General features: G+C 43.4%; 2 protein-coding genes across 4 annotated transcripts in view; both read right to left on the bottom strand.

Annotated features, from left to right (window-relative positions):
• LOC146681980 (NACHT, LRR and PYD domains-containing protein 12-like) overlaps positions 1 to 27249 on the bottom strand; it is a 427057-nt gene that overhangs the window by 4161 nt on the left and 395647 nt on the right. The gene's annotated exons all lie outside the window — the stretch shown is intronic.
• Positions 346 to 23842, bottom strand: LOC146682001 (NLR family CARD domain-containing protein 3-like). 2 transcript variants are annotated; one of them, XM_085448450.1, is made up of 5 exons: positions 23471 to 23842; positions 19927 to 20208; positions 13742 to 15512; positions 13489 to 13662; positions 346 to 1422 (listed from the first exon to the last, which is right to left on the bottom strand). In XM_085448450.1, exons 2-5 carry the CDS (start codon positions 20198 to 20200, stop codon positions 1362 to 1364), a joined length of 2280 nt encoding a protein of 759 aa, XP_085304576.1. In that variant the 5' UTR covers positions 20201 to 20208; positions 23471 to 23842; the 3' UTR covers positions 346 to 1361. The 2 variants fall into 2 exon arrangements, with proteins under 2 accessions (XP_085304576.1, XP_085304577.1); XM_085448451.1 differs by lacking the exons at positions 346 to 1422; positions 13489 to 13662 and having other exon boundaries at positions 13738 to 15512.

The following is a 27249-nucleotide window of genomic DNA, read 5'->3' as shown; positions in this document are numbered from 1 at the left end:
CACTGTCCTAAATAAATTAATAAATATATAAATAAATAAATAAAGTTTATCTCTCAAATCTGAAATAAAGCTGATCCTTCTGTCCTCCCACACTCGGGAGTGTTCTTCTCTTCTCTTACATTTTTTCAGTCCTACAGTTCTGCTGACAGCTGACATATGAGCTGTTTATTTAAAAAAAGCCTTATATACGAACAGATGTTCCTATATCATGTTCACCTTTGAGTTGTTGGAGCTTTATAAATGGACATCTGCAAAGATGTGATGATGGAGCAGGTTTCAGTGCTGCTGCATCCTGGTCACAATATACGGAGGTGGTATCAGCACTGGTATCAGCACTGGTATCAGCAGTGGTATTGAAGAAGAAATATTAATGCTTCAAACTATTTGTCTTAAAGGATGGAAGCTGTACAGAGTTCTGCACATGTGTCTTTGTGAACATACCTCATTAACAATATTTCAGACAGTTTTTAACCTGAATATTTGCAACAAACTCAGTATAAAAAATACAGTCAGTGCTAAAAAATTAATCAGTCGAAAAATTAAAATTTTAACTTAAGCTGCCAAGAGGAAGTCGTTGGTTTCAGTAAATATCAGGCTTTGCTATTTGATCGGTTTTTACAGATTAATGAGGAGTTACTGAAGTGCCAGGTTTTTAAAGTAGGTGTTACTGTCTTTACACATGTGGAGACTGAAAACATGGTGCTGTTTAATAAGATATTTAATATTCAGCTCTGCACAGGAGCTGCAGCAGGGTGCAGCCTGTTGCCTTTACAGTATAATACTTGTAATAAAAGTACAGTAACGGTAATTAGTGACTGAGCAGCCCGGGGCGTTTCTCTTGATTTCTTTAGTCAGGGTAAATTCATTCACCTGCACGGGTTAGCTAAACAAACCCTGACGGCCGAGTGCTCATCTTAGCTAGCTAGGTCTCAGGACCGAGCTAAGGACGGTAGTTACGGAGTAGCTTACAAACACGTTTAACTTACCGAAAAAGTGCAGCGGGGCCTCGGGTCCTTCTGTCGGGTAGTCCAGTTTACTGAAGAACACCTCAGGCTGTCAGGTTAAAACACTCGGTCGTGTCTTCGTAGCGTAAACGCTGGCCGTCCTCTCAGAGCCTACCTCTATCTGCTATTCCCGAACAGAGATACGCAAGTTTCTCCGTGACTGCAGCTGCCAGTCAATTCAATTCAATTCAATTTTATTTATATAGCGCCAAATCACAACAAAAGTCGTCTCAAGGCGCTTCATAGATACAGAGAAAAACCCAACAATCATATGACCCCCCTATGAGCAAGCACTTTGGCGACAGTGGGAAGGAAAAACTCCCTTTTAACAGGATGAAACCTCCGGCAGAACCAGGCTCAGGGAGGGGCGGCCATCTGCTGGTTGGGGTGAGAGAACGAAGACAGGATAAAAGACATGCTGTGGAAGAGAGACAGAGGTTAATAATAGATATGATTCAATGCAGAGAGGTCTGTTAACACATAGTGAGTGAGAAAGGTGACTGGAAAGGAAAAACTCAATGCATCATGGGAATCCCCCGGCAGCCTACATCTATTGCAGCATAACTAAGGGAGTATTCAGGGTCACCTGGTCCAGCCCTAACTATATGCTTTAGCAAAAAGGAAAGTTTGAAGCCTAATCTTAAAAGTAGAGATAGTGTCTGTCTCCCGAATCCAAACTGGAAGCTGGTTCCACAGAAGAGGGGCCTGAAAACTGAAGGCTCTCCCTCCCATTCTACTTTTAAATACTCTAGGAACAACAAGTAGGCCTGCAGAGCGAGAGCGAAGTGCTCTAATAGGGTGATATGGTACTACAAGGTCATTAAGATAAGATGGGGCCTGATTATTTAAGACCTTGTATGTGAGGAGCAGGATTTTGAATTCAATTCTGGATTTAACAGGAAGCCAATGAAGGGAAGCCAAAACAGGAGAAATCTGCTCTCTCTTTCTAGTCCCTGTCAGGACTCTTGCTGCAGCATTTTGGATTAGCTGAAGGCTTTTCAGCGAGTTTTTTGGACATCCTGATAATAATGAATTACAGTCGTCCAGCCTGGACGTAATAAATGCATGAACTAGTTTTTCAGCATCACTCTGAGTCAAAGCTGCTATGATGACGTTACACCCCATTTTAACTTCACCGCTGTCGGAATTAGAATCAAACTTGGACATAAATCAGCGTGATGAGAACTATACCTCCAAAGGTCGGGTAGGCCAGAAGTAAACGGCTATGAAATGGGACGGTCTAGCCTTCAGATTAGCATCACCACTGTCTCGATGGAGTTTAATAAACTCAGCTGTCTGCTCCTTGCTATCTAAAATATAACAGGACACTGGAGTAAACTCTCGACCATCTCACACTTCTGCTTAATCAGTTTTCTGTTTGACGTTTATTCAGCTGTGTGAAAACCACCCGGGGGATTAATAAAGTGGCTTGCAAAAGTATTCGGTCCCCTTGAACTTTTCCCCATTTTGTCACATTACAGCCACAAACACGAATCATTTTTTATTGGACTTCCAGGTGAAAGACCAACACAAAGTGGTGCACACGTGAGAAGTGGAACGAAAATCATACATGATTCCAAACATTTTGTACAAATAAATAACTGCAAAGTGGGGTGTGTGTAATTATTCAGCCCCTGAGTCAATACTTTGTAGAACCAGCTTTTGCTGCAGTTCCAGCTGCCAGTCTTTTAGGGTCTGTCTCTACCAGCTTTGCACATCTACAGACTGAAATCTTTGCCCATTCTTCTTTGCAAAACAGCTCCAGCTCAGTCAGAATAGATGGGCAGCGTTTGTGAACAGCAGTTTTCAGATCTTGCCACAGACTCCTGATTGGATTTAGATCTGGACTTTGACTGGGCCGTTCTAACACATGGATATGTTTTGTTTTAAACCACTCCATTGTTGCCCTGGCTTTATGTTTAGGGTCGTTGTCCTGCTGGAAGGTGAAGCTCCGCCCCAGTCTCAAGTCTTTTGCAGACTCCAAGAGGGTTTCTTCCAAGATTGCCCTGTATTTGGCTCCATCCATCTTCCCATCAACTCTGACCAGCTTCCCTGTCCCTGCTGAAGAGAAGCACCCCCAGAGCATGATGCTGCCACCACCATATTTGACAGTGGGGATGGTGTGTTCAGAGTGATGTGCAGTGTTAGTTTTCCACACAGAGCATTTTGAACAAAAAGTTCCATTTTGGTCTCATCTGACCAGAGCAGCTTCTTCCACATGTTTGCTGTGTCCCCTACATGGCTTGTGGCAAACTACAAACAGGACTTCTTATGGTTTTCTGTTAACAATGGCTTTCTTCTTGCCACTCTTCCATAAAGGCCAACTTTGTGCAGTGCACGACTAATAGTTGTCCTATGGACAGATTCCCCCACCTGAGCTGTAGATCTCTGCAGCTCATCCAGAGTCACCATGGGCCTCTTGGCTGCATTTCTGATCAGCGCTCTCCTTGTTCGGCCTGTGAGTTTAGGTGGACAGCCTTGTCTTGGTAGGTTTACAGTTGTTCCATACTTCTTCCATTTCTGAATGATGGCTTGAACAGTAGTGATGTGACGTTCTGTATCGAGGCTTCGAAGCGTGTGTCGAGTAATGGAGGGGGCGTTTCCGCGAAGCGCGTATCGAGGCTTGCTTCATTTATGGGAGGAGCTGAAAATGATGACGTCCGAAGCCTCGCTGTCCGGCTGTACCACGTGACTGGTTCAGGAAGCGGTTCAAACTTTGCCGCGAGCTATGACAGCGATATAAACCCCTCAGACCCCATTCAAAATGTGGGCGTTTGATGGAGAGTTGCGGTTAGTGAGAGTTAGAGACAGTTTGGAAAAAAAAGAAATCGCCTACGACCTGCCACAGTGGAGAAACTGTTGTTTTTAAATAAAAACCAATGATGTGTCCCCTAAACACTAATCACTAGGGGTGCAACGATATTCGTATCGATATTGAACCGTTCGATACAGTGCTTTCGGTTCGGTACGCATATGTATCGAACAATACAAAATTTGTAATTTATTTTAACAACTTTCCTTCTGACGATGCTGTCTGTGTTGAGCGCTCAGTGAATCTGCGTTCGACTACTCCGCCTAGGCTGTACTGTCCAGCGCAGATCCACTGAGCGCTCAACACAGACAGCATCATCAGAAGGAAGAGCGCAGGGCAAGCTAGCGAGACAGAAGTTAAGCACTCCTTGCAACTTGGACCTCGCCCACCCTCATTCAGATCTGGCATTTGGAATTATTTTGGTTTTCATGTGACGTATGACCCTGAAGGTAAGCGAGTCATGGACTAAAGTAAAACAGTATGTTGGATGTGCCACGCAATGCTCAATTACATGGGTGGGAGCTAGTGTGTTAGCGCAGTTAGCTCGTTAACGTGTTGGCCGTCTAGCCCCATGCACGGGGCGATCGGCGGTAGCTCGTTAACGGAGATTTGCCGTGTTGTGGCGTTAAGGTCATTTCAACAAGATTAACCTGAAAGCACTAGTGGGAACACAACGAATATGACTGCACATTTACACCGACATTATCCTAGTGCAAAGACAAAGATGAGTGATTCCTCAATCAGATACAGGGCTCGCAATATCGCTAGCCCGACGTCCCGGGGCTAGCGATTTTTTCAGTCGGGGTACCAAAATCTATCTCTGCCCTGCCCGTCGGGCTATTGTAGGAAGGAAAAATATATGTCAATGCTTTTGCATTCTTTCGGAAATGTAGCTGGGTAATTATGTCATTGGCATCGGTGAGCCACTGTCAATATGTGACATATTGAAATCGCGTTTGAATTTGCGCTTGTTTTTTTGCTTTCACTTTGCAATCGTGCGAACTGTGTATAGAGAGCGACAGCACTGATTGGTGAGTGATGATAATTTGTGCACCAATTCCTCTGACATTGTCTTATTAATCGTTAGCTTACTATGCAAACATGACAAGTGAAATCTCCCGCAGCTTAAACATGTGAGAAGTTGATCGCGCAGAGAATCGCTGAGCTTATGTGAGTGCGTGTGTAAAAGCAGCAGAATATATATTTTAGTTCTGCTGAGCCAAATAAGACAGGTCAGGGTGAAGAAGTGACAGCCAAAGAAAAGCTTACCACAAAACGGAGAAGTTATGACAAATCAGACTATAAGGTAAAAAGAAAGTGCAGCTTTATGGTTTCATGGACAAAAGAATTTCTGTGGCTGCAATATGACGAGCTAAATAACCAGGGCTGCACATAAGTGGTGCGCATTCTCTGTCAAAATAAAAAACACGCACAAGGGTTAGGGTTAAATTTAAAAACTGTACTTTTGAGTTAAAATATATATTTATAATTTTAATAAATGACAAATTAAAAAGGCATGAACATTTTTTTTGTATCGAAAAAATATCGAACCGTGACACCAAAGTATCGAACCGAACCGAATCGTGAATTTTGTGTATCGTTGCACCCCTACTAATCACTGTCCTTGCCTCAATGTTACAAAAGCACAACCACTGTCCACACCTCACCTCACAGTATATGATCATTTCCATTTTAGGCATTTCCAAATAATCATTTTCCATACTGCCAGCATAAATATACACAGTATACTGCCATCACTACAATATAGATGTTTTACACACTCCTTTTGTTGTTGACATTCACAGGCTGTGTGCAAAATGCCACACTCTTCAAATTCATGCCAACTAATATTTTTACGTCCAGTAGGTGTCCTGCTAGAGCAAATGAAGCTTCAAGAAGCTTCGCGTTGAGGTGAACCAATTGGATGAAAAGCTTCAGTGCTTCATGAGGCTTCATCTGCCCATCACTATTGAACAGTGCTCCGTGGGATGTTCAAGGCTTGGGAAATCTTTTTGTAGCCTAAGCCTGCTTTAAATTTCTCAATAACTTTATCCCTGACCTGTCTGCTGTGTTCTTTGGACTTCATGGTGTTGTTGCTCTCAATATTCTCTTAGACAACCTCTGAGGCCGTCGCAGAGCAGCTGTATTTGTACTGACATTAGATTACACACAGGTGCACTCTATTTAGTCATTAGCACTCATCAGGCAACGTCTATGGGCAACTGACTGCACTCAGACCAAAGGGGGCTGAATAATTACACACACCCCACTTTGCAGTTATTTATTTGTAAAAAATGTTTGGAGTCATGTATGATTTTCATTCCACTTCTCATGTGTACACCAGTTTGTGTTGGTCTTTCACCTGGAATTCCAATAAAATTGATTCATGTTTGTGGCTGTAACGTGACAAAATGTGGGAAAGTTCAAGGGGACCGAATACTTTTGCCACTGTAAAGGTTTATTTTGTCTAATCTAATCTAATAACTTTAATCTCAGCCAAACTGATTTACTCAGGAACAAATAAAACACTGAAAAAAGTCAAACAATAACATTTTTAGGTTGTCTAAGTCACTTATATATTACGTTTAACCTGAGTAGCGAAAGACCGCGGTGATCTGAACATGATGTGCCGGGAGTTTGCTGTTCTCGGCGGCTCTACTGACCCTCGAGCTCTCGGCTAGCTATCGAGCTGGTGGGTAACAGACGTCTCAGAAACGTCGGAGCACTTTTGCAAATATGCGATATCTTGATAAACTGAGCAGATATTTAAAGTTTACACAGCTACATTCTCACCTGAAAATATGTTAAAAGTTTATTTTGTGACCCAGAAAGAGTAATAAGAGTAATATTGAAAACTTAGTAGCGACCGCCATTGCCGGAAAGTGGAATTGGATGGGCCGCGCTATGAATTCTGGGATATGGTGGGCCACGAAGGACACACCCGACCCATCCTTTAATTTTGGGGAAAAAGAGGACGCATTGGTCGGCTGCATTCAGAGGAGTCTATGAATTTGGACAGCCTTCATCGTGTCGCTGTGACGTAATCGGTCTACAAATGCGTCCTCAGGAGGATGCAGCCCATGAATTTGGACACCCCCTATGTTTACTACTGCATAGACACATTGAATTTCCAACACAAGGAAACGACTTTTTGGATAATGTTTTCACCACCCAGAGAGGAGATTACAAAGCCCCCCACCCACTTTGGTGCCTCTGATCACATCACTGTTATGCTAATGCCAGCATACAGGCCCCTGGTCAAAGTCACTAAACCAGTTCGTAAGCAGGTACGTGTGTGGCCAGAAGGACCTGCAATACTGCTTTTCCACCACAGACTGGGAGATCCTTAAACAGGCCGCCACACATGACAACACCACAGACCTGCAGGAATATACAGAAACTGTCATTGGCTACATCTCAAAAGGCATCGATGAAGTCATAGAGACCACTGTCCGGGCCAATCAGAAACCATGGCTCACAGGTGAGGTCTACAGGCTCCTGAGGGTGAGAAATGCAGCCTTGAAAGCTGGGGATGAGGTGAGCCTAACAACAGCAAGGGCAAACCTGTCACATGCATCAGAGAGGTGGAAATGCAGTGCTCCAGGAGGATTTTGCAAAGCTTCAGTGACAGCAGAGATACTCAGAGGCTGTGGCAAGGGATACAGACCATCACAGACTACAAGCCCACTCCTCAGACCGCTGTCGGGTCCACCACATTACCGTAAGAGCTAAGTGAAATTTTCTCTTGCTTTGAGACACAGACCGACACCCCAGCACAGAAGACTCCACCCCCCAACGATCGGGTGGTGACACTATCAACATGCTTGTCAGGACCTGCTGCCATCAGGGAGGAGACTGAAGAGCCTCCGGGCCAGAACAGCTTCATCCAGGTTGTCAGGATGCTGAATTCACTCCCTGCTCTCACACACCAACTCCAGACCTGCATTCATCTTTTCCCTCTGAACCCCCCAAACATACAAACCCTGAGCCACCACCATTGCCCTTTCACTGACTGCCCTACTCCACCATTTGACCCTCTCATAAGAGGTGAAACATCTTCAAGGAAACTTAAAGAAGACGCTTTTCTTTCCAAGCTCCTTAGACTACGGTGACCTGGATGTCTGAGAACCTCCACAGACTGATTTTACAAGAACAACTTGTGTCAAAAAATCCCTAGCAGTGCCTCTCTGTCACATACACAAATCACTAGAGTTACAAATTTAATAACTTAAAAAACCTCAGAAAAACAGAACTGAGCAAAACAAACAAACAAACAAACAAACAAACAAACCAGAGACCTGGGGCCCGTTCTTCGTACGTCGCTTACTACATCCAAGATCAAATGACACATCCAAGACCAAATCATCGCGCTAACGGTGAGCTCGCTAATCCGGTTCTCCGAACACACCTGCTGTTGACGATTAGTACAGCTGGATGAAGTAATGTGAGATCACTGGGTGTCGTAAAAGGGGCTACACATCGATAGCAGAAACATTGATCGGCAACCCTCTGATTGGTCGGCGGAAATGTCGAAGGAGCGCGCTTGGTATTTTTCGGCAGCAGAGCAAGAACTCTTGAGTGAGGGATTTCAGGAGTTTCAGAGTTTAATCAGTTGTAGCCACAGCTGCCCTGGGGCAGACTGACAGAAGCCAGGCTGCCATATCGCGCCATCGGCCCCTCTGGCCAACACCAGTAGGCGGTAGGGTAGATTTATTATATTACACTATATTATCCAATATTATATTACATTATATTATATTATATTACATTATATCCCCTTTCACATTAGAGCCACAACAGGACCCACTAGAACATGGGAACAAGTAAAAGTGAAATATAAGAATATTCTACAGAATGGTAATATTTATCACTTATATTGCTTTTCGTCTCTTGGAAAGAGACCCTGGAATAATCTGTTTGTTTGTTTATAACAGCAACCAAGAAAAGGGCAGAGCAAAAAAGACAGGTGGTGGTCCTGCACCCCCTCGTCAACAAGTTGGTTAAGTAAATAATACCCTCACGGGAATATCGATATCTCTCTATGAGCACACTGTCGCGCTGAGCTAAAGGATCCTGTCTGTCCCGCAATATACGCTGAATTCTGAGGACTCTCCTTATCAATCTTGCACCTTCCGCAATGGGTGGCTCGCGTATACGGACAGGACATGGCTGCGACAGACTTCCCAAATCCACCTTCGCTTTTATAGCCGTGGTCTCTCATCTTGATTACACGAAGTAATTTGCAATTACTACTCTGAAATATGAATTACATCTGTAATAATCACATACATGTAATAGAATGTTAATAGTACATTTCCCTTTTTTAGGAAATGACCTGTATGTATCTGTGTGAAATCAATAAACAAACAAAGGGTTGCCGATCAATGTTTCTACTATTGATGCGTAGCCCCTGTTAAGCCACCCAGTGATCTCACATTACTTCATCCAGCTATACTAATCGTCAACAACAGGTGTGTTCGGAGTACCGGAATAGCAAGCTCAAAGTTGGCGCGATGATTTGATCTTGGATGTAGTAAGCGAGGTACGAAGAACGGACCCCAGGTAAGAACATTGTTGAGGTTTAAATTTATAATCTTAAATACTTATGCTGATTATATTGCTTTATAAGAAAGGCCCAAATCTGAGTACACTCTGTGCCGACAGGACTGACAGGAAATTACATGCTTTTGCAGGCGAAAAGTGAAACTAAGCAGAGTGTTTGGTTGAAACTTAAAGTGTGTGTGATGTCTATATAAATGACTAGGCTTGCTGTTTTGTGCTTCAGACCTGGGGTTGTGTGTTCAGGTCTCCATATCCGGATATGTAAAATAAAGATAATCTTTTAAAGTAAAAAGACCACTTTTGAGCCGTGTCTTTTTGGCCATAACAAATACCAAAAGAACCGGAATTTAATAACATTAAAACCAAACAATAAATGAGCAAAGTAGTGCATGATAAATATAGATGACAAATACAAAGTGCAATATAGAAACACTGGGTAAAAAGAAATGAACAATTAAAAAGGAGGATAAAAGATGTGAGCAGTAGTTAAACAGTAGAAATAAATATATAATAAACAAATAAAAATAGATAATAAATGAAAGCCAGGTCTGAAAGGTGAGTTTGGCTTTAAAAGCATGAAAACACACTGCTGTCTTCAGGAAGGCTGCTCCAGTAACTTTCTATGCTCGCTTTGAGGCTGCAGCTAAGGACTCCAACAATGCTAGTGCTAGCGGCGCTAACGGCTGCAGACAGGAAGATACTGCCAGCACCGGAAACGTGCTCGTCATCTCCGAGCATGAAGTAAGGAGAGCCTTCAAGAGAGTGAACACCAGGAAAGCAGCAGGACCAGACGGCATCCCAGGTCGTATCCTAAGAGACTGCGCATACCAGCTAGCTCCTGTGTTCACTGAGATATTCAACATCTCTTTATCTCAGTCGGTGATCCCCACATGCTTCAAAGAGTCCATCATTGTTCCTGTCCCGAAGAAACCCCACCCTGCTTCTCTCAATGACTATCGCCCTGTAGCCCTCACCTCAGTAGTGATGAAGTGTTTTGAACGCCTGGTCAGAGACTTCATCATTTCTTCACCACCAGACACACTGGACCCACTACAGTTCGCTTACCGTCCAAATCGTTCCACAGACGATGCCATCTCTCATCTCCTCCACACATCACTTACTCACTTGGACACTAGAAGGGGGAATTATGTTAAAATGCTCTTCATAGGGGGCAGGGATAGCTCAGTAGGTAAAGTGGGCACCCCATGATCGGAAGGTCGGCGGTTCGAATCCACTTAACGGCTACCCTGAGGTACCCCTGAGCAAGGTACCGTCCCTACACACTGCTTCCCGGGCGCCTGCTTAGTGGGCTGCCCACTGCTTCACTGAGTGAATGGGTCAAATGCAGAGAAAAACAAGTAATTTCCCCATGGGGATCAATAAAGTATCCATTATTATTATTATTATTATAGACTACAGCTCTGCATTTAACACCATAATTCCCTCCACACTCACCACCAAGCTGGAGCATCTGGGACTCAGCTCATCTATGTGTCAGTGGATCTCCAACTTCCTAACTGGCAGACCACAGGCAGTAAGGATGGGCCGACATGTCTCAGCCTCCACCACTCTCAGCACTGGAGCCCCCCAGGGGTGTGTTCTGAGCCCCCTGCTGTACTCTCTGTACACATATGACTGTGTGGCCACTACCAGCTCCACCACCATCATCAAGTTTGCTGACGACACCGTCGTGGTGGGCCTGATCTCTGATAACAACGAGACGGCCTACCTGAAGGAGATTAGGAATCTGGAGAACTGGTGCCAGAGGAACAACCTCCTTCTAAACATCAGTAAGACAAAGGAGCTGATAGTGGACTTCAGCACTAAGCAGGAGAGGAACTACCAGACCCCCGTCATCAACGAGTGCCCAGTGGAGAGAGTGGACAACTTCAAATACCTCGGAGTTCACATCACGCAGGACCTGTCATGGTCCTGTCACATCAACACCGTGGTGAAAAAGGCCCAACAGCGTCTCTACCACCTCAGACGCTCGAGAGACTTCCTTTTTTTTTTTTTTTGTCCCGTTTGGATCTTTAGCCATCAGAATTGTTGTCTTAAGGCCAAGAAAGATGCCAAGCGGATTTATTTTACCAAGTGGATCATCATGGCCTTGCCATATTGGTCCATTTGATTGACCTTTATTATAATTATGAATTTATTTTATTTTCAGTTGCTACAAACGGGACAGACATGACTGTGGGATAGGACAGGGGGAAAGAATGAAAGAAAGAGAGGGAGAGAAAAAAAGAAAACCAAAGGGGAGAAGAGACGGTGAGAAGGGGGGGAAGAGAGAAAAAAACAAACAAACAAAAAAAACAAAACTCCTGGGTCACCTGTATGGAGAAAAAAAAACAGAGGAGAAAGCAAACAACAAAGAGCAACATAATAAGAAAAAAAAAGCACCATCACAATAAACTAGCTAGCAGTAGATATCGATAGTTACTAAATAATAAACGATATTGTGCAGCACGCAAGATAGCCAGCGCACAGTGTGCTTTGAGGCAGCAGCCAAGAAAGCTGTAGTCCGCGTCTATGAATACCCATGTGTACACCTGTGTGCATACCTGTGTGGATCAGCATGCTTGCATTCCAAAGGTTTCTCCATGTAATGATCTGCTAGGGAGTGTGGGGAGCCACAGCCCTGTCCTCTATGGTATCAAGCAGGTATGGAGGAGATCAAAACTCCAGACATCCAGAGGCCCCCAGAACACAAGAGACCAAGGAAGACCCACAGAGGGGCAGCCGCGCCACTGTCCCAGTAAGAGCTAAGGAGAGTCCCAGATGAGGGCTCATTCAGCAGCCGCGGAGCAGAAGCCAGGGGGAGTTGCAGTGACGCGCCCGTGAGCTCCGCCGGCAGCCAGCTGTGCCTGAGTGACCGAGCCCCAGGCCGAGAGGCCGGGGGCACCCCACCTCCGAAGTGGCCCGAGCGAGCCGCCAAGGAGTGAGCCGGTGTGTACCCGGACGCCGCTTGAGAGACTTCCAACTGCCCTCCAAGGTGCTCAGGAACTTTTACTCGTGCACCATAGAGAGCATCCTGACGGGAAACATCTTAACCTGGTTCGGGAACAGCACCATGCAGGACAGACGAGCTCTACAGAGGGTTGTGCGATCAGCTGAGCACACCATCCGCTCCGAGCTCCCTGACCTGCACTCAATCTACAGCAGGCGGTGCTGGACCAAGGCCAGGAAGATCGTGAAGGACCTCAGCCATCCCAACAACAGACTGTTCTCTCTGTTGAGGTCAGGAAAGCGATTCCGCTCCCTGAAGACCAACACAGAGAGACTGAGGAGGAGCTTCTTCCCGCAGGCGATACGGTCTCTCAATCACAATCACACCACCACACAGTACTGACCCACACATACAGTTCTTACACACACACTGGACATTCTGGACATTGTTTTCACTTCATCACTTAAATCACTTTAAGCATATTTGCACTGCACAAGACATAATGTGGATTGCACAACACTGGACACTATATTCTTCATTTCAAGCTAATACTTGTACAGCTGCTGTTATTGTGTATATATTTATTTATATTTCTTCATACATTCTTATATAGTTCTATATTGTGTATTTTGTTGTACAGTTATTTTATTTTCAACTTTAATTTATGTATTTTATCTTATTCTTTCCCAGTTAAATTTACCCTTCATTCTAATTTGTGTTGTACAGTTATTTCATTTTTAACCTTAATTTATATTTTATTCCTTCCTAGTTAAATTTACCCTTTTTAATTTTTCATATTTATTTCCTATCTTATTCATAGCCTTTTCCTTTTTTGTTTTCTTTAGGTCACGAGCAGTTGTCCAAGCATTTCACTACATATCGTACTGTGTATGACTGTGTACGTGACAAATAAAATTTGAATTTGAATTTGAATTTGAATTTGAATTTGAATTTGAAAGTCATCTACATGTGGGTTTAGTTCTGACTTTAGGGACAAGTAAAAAAATAAAATAAAATAAAAACATCTGTCCAGACAACCTGACAGTCAAAAATATAAACTCAGGAACTTAAAAGGAAAATTGTGCTGACTTTGAACGTCCGCATCAAGATAAACTTACAGATTTAAGAGTCAAAAAGTGTCAAAAAGTCTGTATCCTTACCCGAGAGTTTCAAGTTTACAGTCAGGACTCTTTAGTCCAACACACAGCAAATCCAATTTTGAATCCTGCAGGTAGTTCAAGCTCAGGTCCAGCTCTCTCAGATGATTGGATGGGGAGCTGAGAATTTCAGACAAAGCTTCAAAGCTTCTTTTTGAGAGTTTACAATCTCTCAGCCTGAGGAAGAATAACAATGGAGACATATTCTTTTATTCATCTAGCATTATTAAACATATTTGTTCATAGATTCACTTACAGCACTTTCTTGGATGCTTTGACCACTGGCAGCAGCTTCAAAAATGCCTCCTCTGAACGGGAGTATTTCTCCAGGTCGAACTCATCCAGATCTGATGACAGTAAGATGAAGACCAGAGCCGACCACTGAGCAGGAGACAGTTGATCTGTGGAGAGACGTCCTAATCTCAGGGACTGTTGGATCTCCTCCACTAGAGAACGATCATCCAGTTCATTCAGACAGTGGAACAGGTTGATGCTTTTCTCTGCAGACAGTTTCCCACTGAGCTTCTTCTTGATGTACTGGACTGTTTCCTGATTGGTCTGTGAGCTACTTCCTGTCTCTGTCAGCATGCATAGAAGATCCTGATTGGTCTGCAGTGAAAGACCCAGGAGGAAGCGGAGGAACAAGTCCAGGTGTCCATTTGGACTCTCTAAGGCTTTGTCCACAGCACTCTGGTAGAAGTCTTTTACAGTAAGTGTTTTCTGGAAGATTTTAAAGAGAGGAGATTGTTTCTTAAGCAGGTTGACTCCAGAGTTGATGAAGGTCAGATAGACATGAAGAGCAGCAAAGAACTCCTGAATGCTCAGATGGACGAAACAGTAAACGACACCGGTGAACATGTGGCACTCATCAGCTTTAAAGATCTGTGTGAACACTCCTGAGTACACTGAGGCTGCTCTGATATCGATGCCACACTCTGTCAGGTCTGATTTATAGAAGATCAGGTTTCCTTTCTGCAGCTGATCAAAGGCCAGTTTTCCCAGAGACTCAATGATCTTCCTGCATGAATCTGTCTCAGCTCCTCCATCATACTTGATGTCCTTCGTTTTTAGGTGAAATAGCACAAGGCGTAGGTAGAGCTCTGTGAGAGTCTTAGGCAGATCTTTGCTCTCTTTGTCCTTCATGACAAACTCCAGAACTGTAGCAGTGATCCAGCAGAAGACTGGGATGTGGCACATGATGTGGAGGCTTCGTGATGTCTTGATGTGGGAGATGATGCTGCTGGCCTGCTCCTCATCTCTGAATCTCTTCCTGAAGTACTCCTCCTTCTGTGGGTCAGTGAACCCTCTGACTTCTGTCACCATGTCAACAATGTCACAAAGGATCTTATTGGCTGCTGCAGGTCGTGTGGTTATCCAGAGGCGAGCAGAGGGAAGCAGTTTCCCCCTGATGAGGTTTATCAGCAGCACATCCACTGAGGTGGACTTTCTAGGGTCAGTCAGGATTGCAGTTTTGTGGAAGTCCAGAGGAGGTCGACACTCATCCAGACCATCAAAGATGAACACAACCTGGAAGTCTTCAAAGATGTAGATTCCTGCTTCTTTGGTTTCAGTAAAGATGTGATGAACAAGTTCCACCAAGCTGAACTTTTCCTCTTTCAGCAGATTCAGCTCTCTGAAAGTGAATGGAAACATGAACTGGATGTCCTGGTTGGCTTTGTCTTCAGCCCAGTCCAGAGTGAACTTCTGTGTTAGGACTGTTTTCCCAATGCCAGCCACTCCCATTGTCAGCACTGTTCTGATTGGTTTATCTCTTCCAGGTGGGAGTTTAAAGATGTCTTCTTGTCTGATGGTTGTTTCTGGTCTGTCTGGTTTCCTGGATGCTGTTTCAATCTGTCTGACCTCATGTTCATCATTGACCTCTGCAGTCCCTCCCCCTGTGATGTAGAGCTCTGTGTAGATCTGACTCAGGAGGGTCGGGTTTTCTGTTGTAGAAATCCCCTCGAGCACACACTGGAACTTCTGCTTCAGGTCTGACTTGAGTTTGAGCTGACACTCAGTGAGAATCTCTGCATGAATAAACAGCAAATGACACAAATGAGAAAACTGCATTCTGGTTACTGTGGTTATGTGTTCAGTTCACTGGACTCTTGGTGTCATGATCCGAGTGAGTCTGAGTAACTTTCCACAGCATCAGCTCTCCTCGCCTGGGTGGAGCCCTCCTCACTCCTCCGTGCTCCTCACCTGTTGCCAATTACTCCGGCAGTATCTATGAGCAGCACTCACAATGAACCTTCTCCAGATTGTCTGCTTAGCACAGTCAGTTCTCTGCCTCACATTTTGTCTTGTGCTCCTCAGCTTGTTTCGCGTAACCCTCTTTTCCTGTTCCCTAGTCGGCACCTGGATACATCTTCCAACTCTCGCCATAAGTCACGCCTCAGGATTCTGGCCTGCCACTGCTGGGAAAACTCACTCTTGCAAACTGCCATCCTCACCTGCCTGCCTCCCTGTGCACCCACATCTCACTCTGTACCCAGATTTAATTCATCTCCTCCTCCAGCTGATCTCCACCTGCAGCCACGTAACACCTCTTAGTTTTTAAATCTTGGACTCATTCACTACACTGTGGACCACTCTGATTATTATCTCCTTTGTTCCAGTGATCCTGGATAGTTTCTATTCGCCCGATTCTGCCCCTGTTGTTCCTTTGACCTGCCTCAGCTTATGTTCTGGCCTCAGCTCTGCACTTCTCATAATACCTCGCTTGCTGTTGAATTTAGCCGTGATTCAGCTTTCTCCGTCAAGAAATCTAGTAAAATACATTTCTGTTAAAAGTCACTCAGCCTCCGTTTTTTGGTTCTGTGCTTGACTCCATTCCTTTTCATGAGCCATTGAGCCCTGACACTTGGGTTATAACTGAGGGCAGGTTTTATAGAGACACATTTGATTTAATTATGTTTATTTATACAGCACCAAATCAATACTAGCAACATTTCACATATTACATAAACAACACTATGGAGCCAGTAATGAATAAATATGTAGAATAAATGAAAGAATTTCAAGTATAAAAGTTTTTTTTATTAATTCCTCCAAATAACAACAACAGTCACCCCAATGTGCTTTATATTGTAAGATAAAGAACCTACAATAATACAACAGAAAAAACCCCAACTATCTTTTTGGGTCCTGAAAACTGAAGGCTCTGCCTCCCATTCTACTTTTAAATACTCTGTGAACAACAAGTAGGCCTGCAGAGCGAGAGCGAAGTGCTCTAATAGGGGGATATGGTACTACAAGGTCATTAAGATAAGATGGGGCCTGATTATTTAAGACCTTGTATGTGAGGAGCAGGATTTTGAATTCAATTCTGGATTTAACAGGAAGTCGATACAGGAGAAATCTGCTCTCTCTTTCTAGTCCCTGTCAGGACTCTTGCTGCAGCATTTTGGATTAACTGAAGCCTTTTCAGCGAGTTTTTAGGACTTGCTGATAATAATGAATTACAGTCGTCCAGCCTTGACGTAATAAATGCATAAACTTGTCACGGCTGGGGCAGCAGTCGTGCGGTGGAGTTAAATGAGGACCCAAGTTGCAGACAGTGGTGGAGATGCGAGTGAGGTTTTATTTACAGTGAACAAACCAAGGTGAGGGCAGAACTAAACATAAACCTAAACTGGAAAAACTACAGTGGCTTGCAAAAGTATTCGGCCCCCTTGAACTTTTCCACATTTTGTCACATTACAGCCACAAACATGAATCAATGTTAGTGGAATTCCAGGTGAAAGACCAACACAAAGTGGTGCACACGTGAGAAGTGGAACGAAAATCATACATCATTCCAAACATTTTGTACAAATAAATAACTGCAAAGTGGGGTGTGCGTAATTATTCAGCCCCCTGAGTCAATACTTTGTAGAACCAGCTTTTGCTGCAGTTCCAGCTGCCAGTCTTTTAGGGTCTGTCTCTACCAGCTTTGCACATCTACAGACTGAAATTCTTGCCCATTCTTCTTTGCAAAACAGCTCCAGCTCAGGCAGATTAGATGGGCAGCGTTTGTGAACAGCAGTTTTCAGATCTTGCCACAGATTCTGGATTGGATTTAGATCTGGACTTTGACTGGGCCGTTCTAACACATGGATATGTTTGCTTTTAATCCGTTCCATTGTTGCCCTGGCTTTATGTTTAGTGTCGTTGTCCTGCTGGAAGGTGAACCTCCGCCCCAGTCTCAAGTCTTTTGCAGACTCCAAGAGGGTTTCTTCCAAGATTGCCCTGTATTTGGCTCCATCCATCTTCCCATCAACTCTGACCAGCTTCCCTGTCCCTGCTGAAGAGAAGCACCCCCAGAGCATGATGCTGCCACCACCATATTTGACAGTGGGGATGGTGTGTTCAGAGTCATGTGCAGTGTTAGTTTTCCACCACACATAGCGTTTTGCATTTTGAACAATAAGTTCCATTTTGGTCTCATCTGACCAGAGCACCTTCTTCCACATGTTTGCTGTGTCCCCCACATGGCTTGTGGCAAACTGCAAACGGGACTTCTTATGGTTTTCTGTTAACAATGGCTTTCTTCTTGCCACTCTTCCATAAAGGCCAACTTTGTGCAGTGCACGACGAATAATTGTCCTATGGACAGATTCCCCCACCTGAGCTGTAGATCTCTGCAGCTCGTCCAGAGTCACCATGGGCCTCTTGGCTGCATTTCGGATCAGCACTCTCCTTGTTCGGCCTTGTTCGATTACACACAGGTGCACTCTATTTAGTCATTAGCACTCATCAGGCAACGTCTATGTGCAACTGACTGCACTCAAACCAAAGGGGGCTGAATAATTACGCACACCCCACTTTGCAGTTATTTATTTGTAAAAAATGTTTGGAGTCATGTATGATTCTCATTCCACTTCTCACGTGTACACCGCTTTGTGTTGGTCTTTCACCTGGAATTCCAATAAAATTGATTCATGTTTGTGGCTGTAATGTGACAAAATGTGGAAAAGTTCAAGGGGGCCGAATACTTTTGCCACTGTAACAGACAAACCTGAAAACATAAGGACAGCGGGGAATACACAGAGATGACACAAAGAAGGCTGGATAGAGAGACGAGTAGTAACACTGATTAACACAGTAATGCAGACGACACAACGAGGAACACAGGCAGACACATACTATAAATACACACAAGGTAATGAGGGAATGACACACAGGAGGGGAGCACAGCTGATCCTAATTCACAAGACGAGACACAAACCTTCAAAGTAAAACAGGAAACAGACTGTTTTACAACACAAACTCGGGGACACGAACAGAACACAGAGGAAAGACACAGGTAGAGATCAACCTAAGAACTAATACAAAATCAGAATTAACACAAAGTACACAAGGTGATACCAAAAATGAAACAAAACGCTGAACGACCCAGGACCATGACAGAACTAGTTTTTCAGCGTCACTCTGAGACAGGATATTTCTAACTTTAGAGATGTTGCACAAATGGAAGAAAGCAGTCTTGCATATTTGTTTAATATGTGCGTTGAAGGACATGTCCTGGTCAAAAATGACTCCAAGGTTCCTCACAGCGTTACTGGAGGCCAAGGTAATGCCATCCAGAGTAAGAATCTGCTTAGATACCATATTTCTAAGATTTTCAGGGCCGAGTACAATAACCTCAGTTTTATCTGTATTAAGAAGCAGAAAGTTAGCGGCCATCCAGGTCTTTATGTCTTTAAGACATTTCTGCAGTTTAACTCATTGGTGTGTGTTATCTGACTTCATGGACAGATGGAGCTGGGTATCATCTGCATAGCAGTGTAAATGTATGCTATGTCTTCTAATGATGCTGCCTAAGGGAAGCTTGGTAACGGGAGCGTTGCCAGCAGAAGGCTGAAGTGGAATCTCCCAGAAAGCTGCAGAAGAAAAAACATGAGCTGAAATGGTGGATTTCAGTCAAATAAGGAGAACTGTGGCTTTCCTCCAACCTTTGACCAATCACCTTAGTGTCCTGTTTATCAACCATAATAAAAAGCATTTACTGTCTGGGCATTTTTTTGTTTGGGTCTCCAAACAGCAGAAAGAAATGGCAGCCATTTTTTAAACTTTACCTTCAACTGGTAAATAGATTTAAGAGAAAGCACTTTGATCATATTTGTGACGTGTCCCAAACTGTTGTTGTCGCCTCATTTATGTTGATAAAACAGCTCTAAAACCAATCTGACAATATAAATCTGTAAAATGGGCAGAAAACCTGCTGCTGGTCCCATTTTAATCAAACCAACCCAAAGAGCAGATATTCATGTGTACACAGGAGGTTATTTGTGCAGATGCATAAAACACAAACTGTTGGCTTTCTGCAGTCTCTCACTCCTGAAAGTGTTGGCAAGTGTTTTGGATTTATTATTTATATAGATTTTAATGGCACCTGTGTAATGTTAACTAAGGTTTTTATTGTTTATGTGTTTTTTGTTTAGTCATTCCCTGACTTACCTGTGGGTTCTGGGATGGTTTTATTTAAATTCTCCAACAGATCATTCTTGTTTATCCTCCCCAAAAGATTTTTAGCAACTTCAAAAGTGTTGATAGAGTAGGTATCAAACATCAGATCCACTATGTCCGTCCTCTCTGCATTCTCCAGTTCACTCTCTGGGATTGCTGGTAAACCTTCTACAGACCCATTCTTCAGATGCCACTTAAATTCTTCAAAGTCATCACGTCCCAAATCCTTCAAAGTCCCCAGAAGGATTTCTTTAGGTGTCGTCATCTTTTACCCTGTAAGGACCCGATAAACAAAGACTGTAACAACAGCTGGAGAGGTAATTGTCTGATTTATCAGAATTTAACTTGATTCTAACAGCAGTTCATCACTACCACCAATAAATTTCTTAGGCTCAGAATGCAACAAAATTGCACATGAAGAAGCACATAAAGAAGTATCCAAGTAACACTTTGCTACAATATAAAACAAACTATTATAAATAAAGAAAATATATAAACGGTTTGCGAGCCGTGTGTAAATTATTAAAGGACCCTTTATGCAGGCAGCTCAGATGCAAGTGAGTTTATTCATCACATGGTGATACAAACAGAAATGGCGAAGGTGAGCATGGAAACTAAGCAAAAACCTAAACTGTGAAAACTAACAGTACACGAATATGAAGAATTACACGAAGGGAAGACGAAAACACGGAACACAAGGGGTGGGAGCAAAGCACCACAACACATCACTATATAGTAGTGATGGGTCCAGCAACACTGATGCACCGACGCTTGTATCAAGCTCACAGAGCGAAACCTGTATCGGTGCGTGTGTCGCTTTAAGAAAAAGTCACGTGATCGATACAGCTGCTGTATCGCTCATTACCAACGCGCTAAACTGTGTTTAAAAGGTACCGCATCTGCATCTGTCAATGGGATGAGTCGCCACCAAAAACCCCCCCAAAAAACCAAAATTACTCTCGCAAAGATAAAAAAAAAAAAAAAAAAAAAACATCTCTCCATAACAAAATTGAGCTTGAAAGAAAAAAAATGTTTCTGTTGTGTGGGATCATTTTGATCTTTTAACTGCAAATAAGGGAATAGTTTGTCTGTCTTTGTTTCAGTGTAATCTATCAGAATAGGAAAAACAGCAATGTGACTTGCAGTGTAAATTATTTATTTTCTATTCTGCTGAGCTTTGTTACACAATCAAAAGCACCTCCTCAGTGTTCAGGCATTACAGAACCAAACATGAAAATGAGGAGACAAACACACCGAGAATGAACACAGGTCGGCCTATATTGACACTGAACTGCTTTATCATCATTTTTTAATTAACATGCGTTTTATTATTTTGAAATCAAGCACCTAGGAAGTCTGTTCTGGACCATGCAGTCCTGAGTTTTATTATAACGGACTGCCAACCCCTTAGTATTGTGGAGAGTGTCGGAGAGAAACATTCCAAGATCAGAGGATCCTTTAACGTACTGGGGGAACAGGAAGACATCTTATCTGAACCTTTTCCACCTGGCTTTACAGTTTTTGTGTACCCCAGCTTCATCTGTGCCTCTGAATTTTCCAAAGCTGGGGAAATGCACCTTAGAACACACATGCATCAACACTACAATGAGCGGGCGGAGGGAGGTTTTGGAGTCTTCTCACACCCCCGTTCTCTGCGACAGGCACGTGCAGGGGGGGGGGGGGGCTAGAGGGGCTTGAGCACCCGCCCCTTTCCTGATGGGTGCCCAAGGTGCCCTTTTGTTGAGGCAACTTTTTAAAAAAAAAAAAAGTATTATTTTTTTTTAATGTGTGCGTGCGTGCGGAGTCCTGTCTGTGCCCTTCAACAATAATATTTAACTATTAATCACAGTTTTGCTAAATAAAAGGATCTGGCTTGCATCAGTCACATGATCACATTTAACCAATGATCGCCCTCGACGGCAGAACGCGCTGGTTACGAGCCGGGAACGAGCTCACAAAGAGCACGCGCATCTTTTGCGGTCCGGAGCTGTAAGAGAAACACAAGTTAACTCAGAGACACAGACTGATGCGACAAACCCAGTAAGTAGGTGTACAGCGTACACTGTAGTGTGTAGCACACAGGAGTATTAGCTTATTACGTACACGTTGGTAAGTTGTCTTGTGGCAATTTGACGAACTGAAACAAACGAGCGTGCTGTGTGTGCAACAGCGTGACAAACATTACCTGTCCTTTTATTAACTGCACAAGTAGTGCTGGTCATAGCTGCTGGCTACCTGTGTAAGGCTGTCATGGGTCTGTAGCTCTGTCACCGTTTTAGGGAACATATTTAGTTTTAAAGTAAGTTACAGAGCATTTCCTGCCCTTCTGGGGGGATTATATTTCACTAAAAACGATCTAATATACATGTCCACATAATTATGCATTATTATAATTATAATATATTAAAAACACGCTGTATTTTAAAGAACATACATTAAGATGCAGATTATATTAGATTTATATTTTAAATAAGACAAAATTTGGATTTTACAGCAGTAAAATGATTGTATCTCTATACATGTAATAAGCTTTGCCCTGCACAGAGTGGATAGTGAAACAAATGGAATCATCATAAATACATTATTTCATATTTATTACTTCCCCCTCCTCATTGCTTTATTATTGTAGCTCTAGTAATAAATAATAATGTAAGGATTCTGGATCAGCACCATGATGCCCATAGTATATACAGTATTCTGAAGAAGGTCTAAAATGTCACTGTGTGTTGCACCAAAATATTTAAGTAATTATCAGTTTTAGTTCTTAGAGTGTACCTCAAAGCACACTGTGTTCTGTTGATCTTATGTGCTGCACAATAATGTTTAATATTTAGTATTTACTGTTATATTACTATATATCATTGTGATGTTGTTTACCATTATTACGGAGAGACATTTAAACAGGATACTGAGAGCCCAGTTGCTTTACAGGGCCTGGACGCCGGGATAGATTTTATTGTCAACCAACTGCAAGGGCCTGGGAAGGATCACGGTTATTGGTCAAGTGTTTCGTGCCCACAAATTAGCATTTCGTGCGCACGAAGTAGTATTTTGTGGCCACAATTGATTTATTTTTTGGACCATGTCATCAGAGGGGCTCCGAAGAATTGGGATACAGCCTCTGAGATAGAAAGTGTGCGACCGTGAACTCGACTCTCTTTATGACACATACACACACAGACACACACAGACACTTGTTTTCAGATTTTAGTGAGGACACCAAAAAGCCTCAAAAATATCCTCAAACTCGTGAGGACGGCCATTTTGTGGGACTCTATTAGCCCACATAGTAGCATACCAACTCTTTGTCCTCACAAACATGTCTAAACAGGTACACACACACACACAGACACACACACAAACAGGTTTGTCAGGTTCCTTGGCTCGTTCTCTGCGTTCAGTCCATTGAAGGTGATTATTGAGCCAATCACAGCTACAGAGCTCACTGTGACTCTTCTTCTCTCTACAGTCACACAAACAAACACACTCAGAGACTCTGACAGCAAAACTACAACAATGTGGTGTTAACACTCACCCTGCCTCAGCTCCACCGTCCTCCTGCTGCTCTGACGGAGGCTCAGCTGTTTCTCTTCCTGTTCCCACCTGCTCGGGTGGCTCCTCCCCTCTGCAGTTACAGGAAATCAGGTGTGTGTGTCTCTTGTTGAGACTGGTTCTTCCTGCTCTCTATCATCACATTGGGTGTTTCCAAATTCAGGGAGAGGATGCTTCGAATGCCACATTTGTAGGAAATTGTATCACATGGACGCGACGAAGGCTGTTCAAATTTGAAGTCTTCCAAATGCGTCCTTCATTTCCCTGAATTTGAAGGATGGGTCAGGTGTGTCCTTTGTGGCCCAACATATCCCAGGATTCATTGCGGGCCATACAGGAGATATTTTTCTGATAATGATAGTGATCGAAGTGGGAGTTAATGCAGGAGACGAACACTTTCAAATGTAAGTATATGAAAATCTGGTGGTGCAAAAGTTTTTATAGCGGGTGTGTTGTTAGGCTCTGGGCATCTGCATAGACATGTTCTTTTTTTGAGAATGTGAGGACAAACTTGAAAGAGAGACACTGTGAGAGTGGACACATCCACACTGCTGCTGCATCTGTGCTCACCACGATGGCCTCCTTCAGAGAGATGGAGGACTCACTCTGTCTTCTGGCTGATGTAAGTGTTCAGCTTTGAACAGCTGTCGTTCCAGCTGCTTTTAACTTTGTAGTTTCACATTTGTACAGACTTTATATTTTTTATAGACGTGTCATAAACCAGTCCTTAAATCATTTTCATTATCACAGATACAGTCTACACTCTGCATCATGAGCTGGTCAATATCGCAAAAGTTGTAATTCGTTTCATGTTTCATGTAAACTGCTCTGAGGTCACAGTGACACCAGCAGATATAGTTACAGCCTCTCTGTCCCCACCATCCCGGCCCACGTAGACCGCAAAGGCCGGGTCCTCCGAAGGATGCAGCCGACGAATTGGAACACAGCTCATGTCTGACAGCAGTTTGAAGAGGAAATGGATTCTGTTCTGTTCTTCACTCATCACCTACCTGACAGCTGACACCTCACACCTGTTTCTCAGCTGCAGGTCAGACAGGAGGACACACAGAGGATGGAGGGAAGGAGGATGGATCTGCTAGTCTGAAAGTTGGTATGTCAGTTTCTGGTCAAGTTTTTGTTCAACAGGAAACATAAACAGAAGCAGGATTCATACCAGCCTCCACTTGAACAGCAGCCTGCTTAAACTGTCTGCGTGTCTCTAGCTGATCTCTGTCTCCTGCTGATGTCACAACGTCTCCGTTTTATTTGAACACTGGAGGTGAAGATGGCAGATTGTTGGCTAAAATGGATGTCTGTGGCATCCTGCATTTAATGTTCAGCATCTTTGTGAAAAACCCTTTAAAAGTTGTTTAACATGTCCAAAAATCCAAAACTGTTACAGATTACAAAGATGTTGTTTCTATGGGCTCAGGCTGTACTTGCTAGTTCACATTTCGGTAGTAATGTTGATGATGAGGATCATTATTTGTCATTGCTTTAGTTTTTATTCCACTGTTTCAAGGACATGCACTTGGTAGGGACAGCGGACTGGACAGGTCTTCAGTCTGTCTCGCTCTAAGACAGCTGGGTTAGGCTCCAGCGCCCCCGCGACCCTGAAAAGGATCAGCAGAAGTGGATGGATGGAGGGTCAGTTTGTCAACATTAGAAAAACAAACATACTACCTGCCTTAAATGTGAAATGGACGGGCTTTATGTTTGCTCGTTGTTTGCTAAAGAGACTTTTCTGCAGCATTTCTCTCCCGACTTCTTTGTAGCACCTTTCACTGTCACACATTTGATCTTTACAGCAGGGCTGTGCCATATCATATACCATACTATAGAATTTTGACATAGTAGCTATATAATGTTACTCCTACTTTATAGATCTCCATCACCCGATCCTCCGAAAACCTCTTGGAGTTGGCAGCACTCGACTGAGCCATTTTGTGCAGAAGAAGATTAAAATGATGCTTTAAACTCCAGATGTTATCTGAGCTCAGATCCTAAAGCCAGACCTCTGCATCTTCATTCTTGTGGAAAAGCAGAGCAGATGTTGTTTTCAGGAGGATGCTGCTATAATGGCTTTAGTTCCTTGCAGGTAATTATGACGACAGCGGAAGCAGCAGGAACAACAAACAGCCCAAACTAACAGACAAAATATTAATGAAAGTCCAACCCAATCTCCTCCATCCCCGTATCCTCCACTATTTGCATCTTCATCTGTGAAACCTGCAGAGCAGAAACAGTGTGTGGACAAAGTTAGCCGGTATGCAGACATGTTTGCTTTTGTTACAGGAGTTTGAAACACATCTGCAGCTCATTCAGAGGCTTTGGGGCCGTACACACTTCATTTTAAATCAGTACAGCCGATCTCACAGCTGCTGGATGTTTCTTTGAATCATAAGAACATTAAGACAAACAAGATGATCATGAAAATCATATTAATGATTGATTTGGCCTACGTTTGATGCTGAACTGCAGTAGCTCCTGACATTGTGTTTTTATTTCGTCTGGGTTAGTTTGCAGCACTGCTGCACAGTTTACATTAAAGTGCACTTTTGCAGAGCAGACGACCCCCTGCACGACTGATGGGGTGAACCAAGGCCCTGCATCAGACAAAGAAGCATTATTTCAACTGTGAGTCATGCAAAGCAGCTCTAGTAGAGTCCTGTAAATGAACAGACTGGATCCCTGTAACGTACCACCTCAGTGACCAGTGGAAACATTCAAATGTTCAGGTAGTCATCCTAACTGACTTGGGGTTTCTGCCAGTGTGTTACAAGTGAAGCAGCTTGCCTGGTCTACACACTGGGACTCGTTTCTTTAAATCACCATTAATACAGTTTCAGCTGCTGACACATTCACTAGTGGGTAGTAATTAAAGCATGCTGCACCACTCATGAGTGCTATCATTCAGCACTCTCATTCATTTGTCTTAAAGCTGGTAATTAAACTCCCTGATGCCTCACTCTGTCTCACTCTTTTCTGTGTGTGAGAGAAAGAAGATGCAGCTGTGTTTCTAACAGCTGCTCTGGAGGAAGCCCTGCAACTCTAGAATCTCACCTGAGTCTGTGACTGTGAGCTTGATGGAGTGCCTGAACTCCTTGATGACTCTCTCACCACAGATGCTGTGGTTGGTTGGTTCACTCACTATGTATTAACAGACCTCTCTGCATTGAATCATATCTGTTATTAATCTCTGTCTCGCTTCCACAGCATGTCTTCATCCTGTCTTCCTTCTCTCACCCCAACCGGTCAGCAGATGGCCCCGCCCCTCCCTGAGCCTGGTTCTGCTGGAGGTTTACGTTGAAACCAAGCACACCATTGTTTTTCTTGTGACATTACCAATAAGTTTGATGTGTCACATGGCCCTCTTCCTATTGAAAAAACAAAAGTTGTATCCAAGATGGCCGACTTCTAAATGGCCACCATGGTCACCACCCATCTTGAGGAGTTTGCCCCTCACATATACTAATGTGCCACAAACAGGACTTTAATATCACCAACCATTCCCATGTTATTACGGTGTATCCATATAAATGGCCCACCCTGTACTTACATTATAACCAATCCGCTCCTTTATCCTCACTTAAAATATTTTTACTGAACTATTGTAATATTTCCTCTTGGCCAACTTACTCTTACAAAAGACATGTTTAATGTTAATGAGATTTTTTTTTAACTAAATAAATAAAGGTTATATAAAAGTCGCTGCCAAAAACTGATCGCGGCTTCTACCTTGTTACACGAATGTTGTTTGTG

This window comes from Copadichromis virginalis, linkage group LG23, assembly GCF_057382275.1.
Source record: "Copadichromis virginalis isolate Kocher_CV1m ecotype Utaka linkage group LG23, C_Virginalis_male_GT1.1, whole genome shotgun sequence".
NCBI lineage: Eukaryota > Metazoa > Chordata > Actinopteri > Cichliformes > Cichlidae > Copadichromis > Copadichromis virginalis.
The sequence above is the reverse complement of the archived record's forward strand: the minus strand, read 5'-3'. Positions and strand labels throughout refer to the sequence as shown.

Coding starts and splice junctions, on each gene's coding strand:
- LOC146682001 (XM_085448450.1), bottom strand. CDS start 20,200: ATGACGACACCTAAAGAAATCCTTCTGGGGACTTTGAAGGATTTGGGA. Junction 13,663..13,741: donor AAAGCATCCAAGAAAGTGCT/GTAAGTGAATCT, acceptor ATTCTTCCTCAG/GCTGAGAGATTGTAAACTCT. Junction 1,423..13,488: donor TGTAAACTTGAAACTCTCGG/GTAAGGATACAG, acceptor TCTCTTCCACAG/CATGTCTTTTATCCTGTCTT.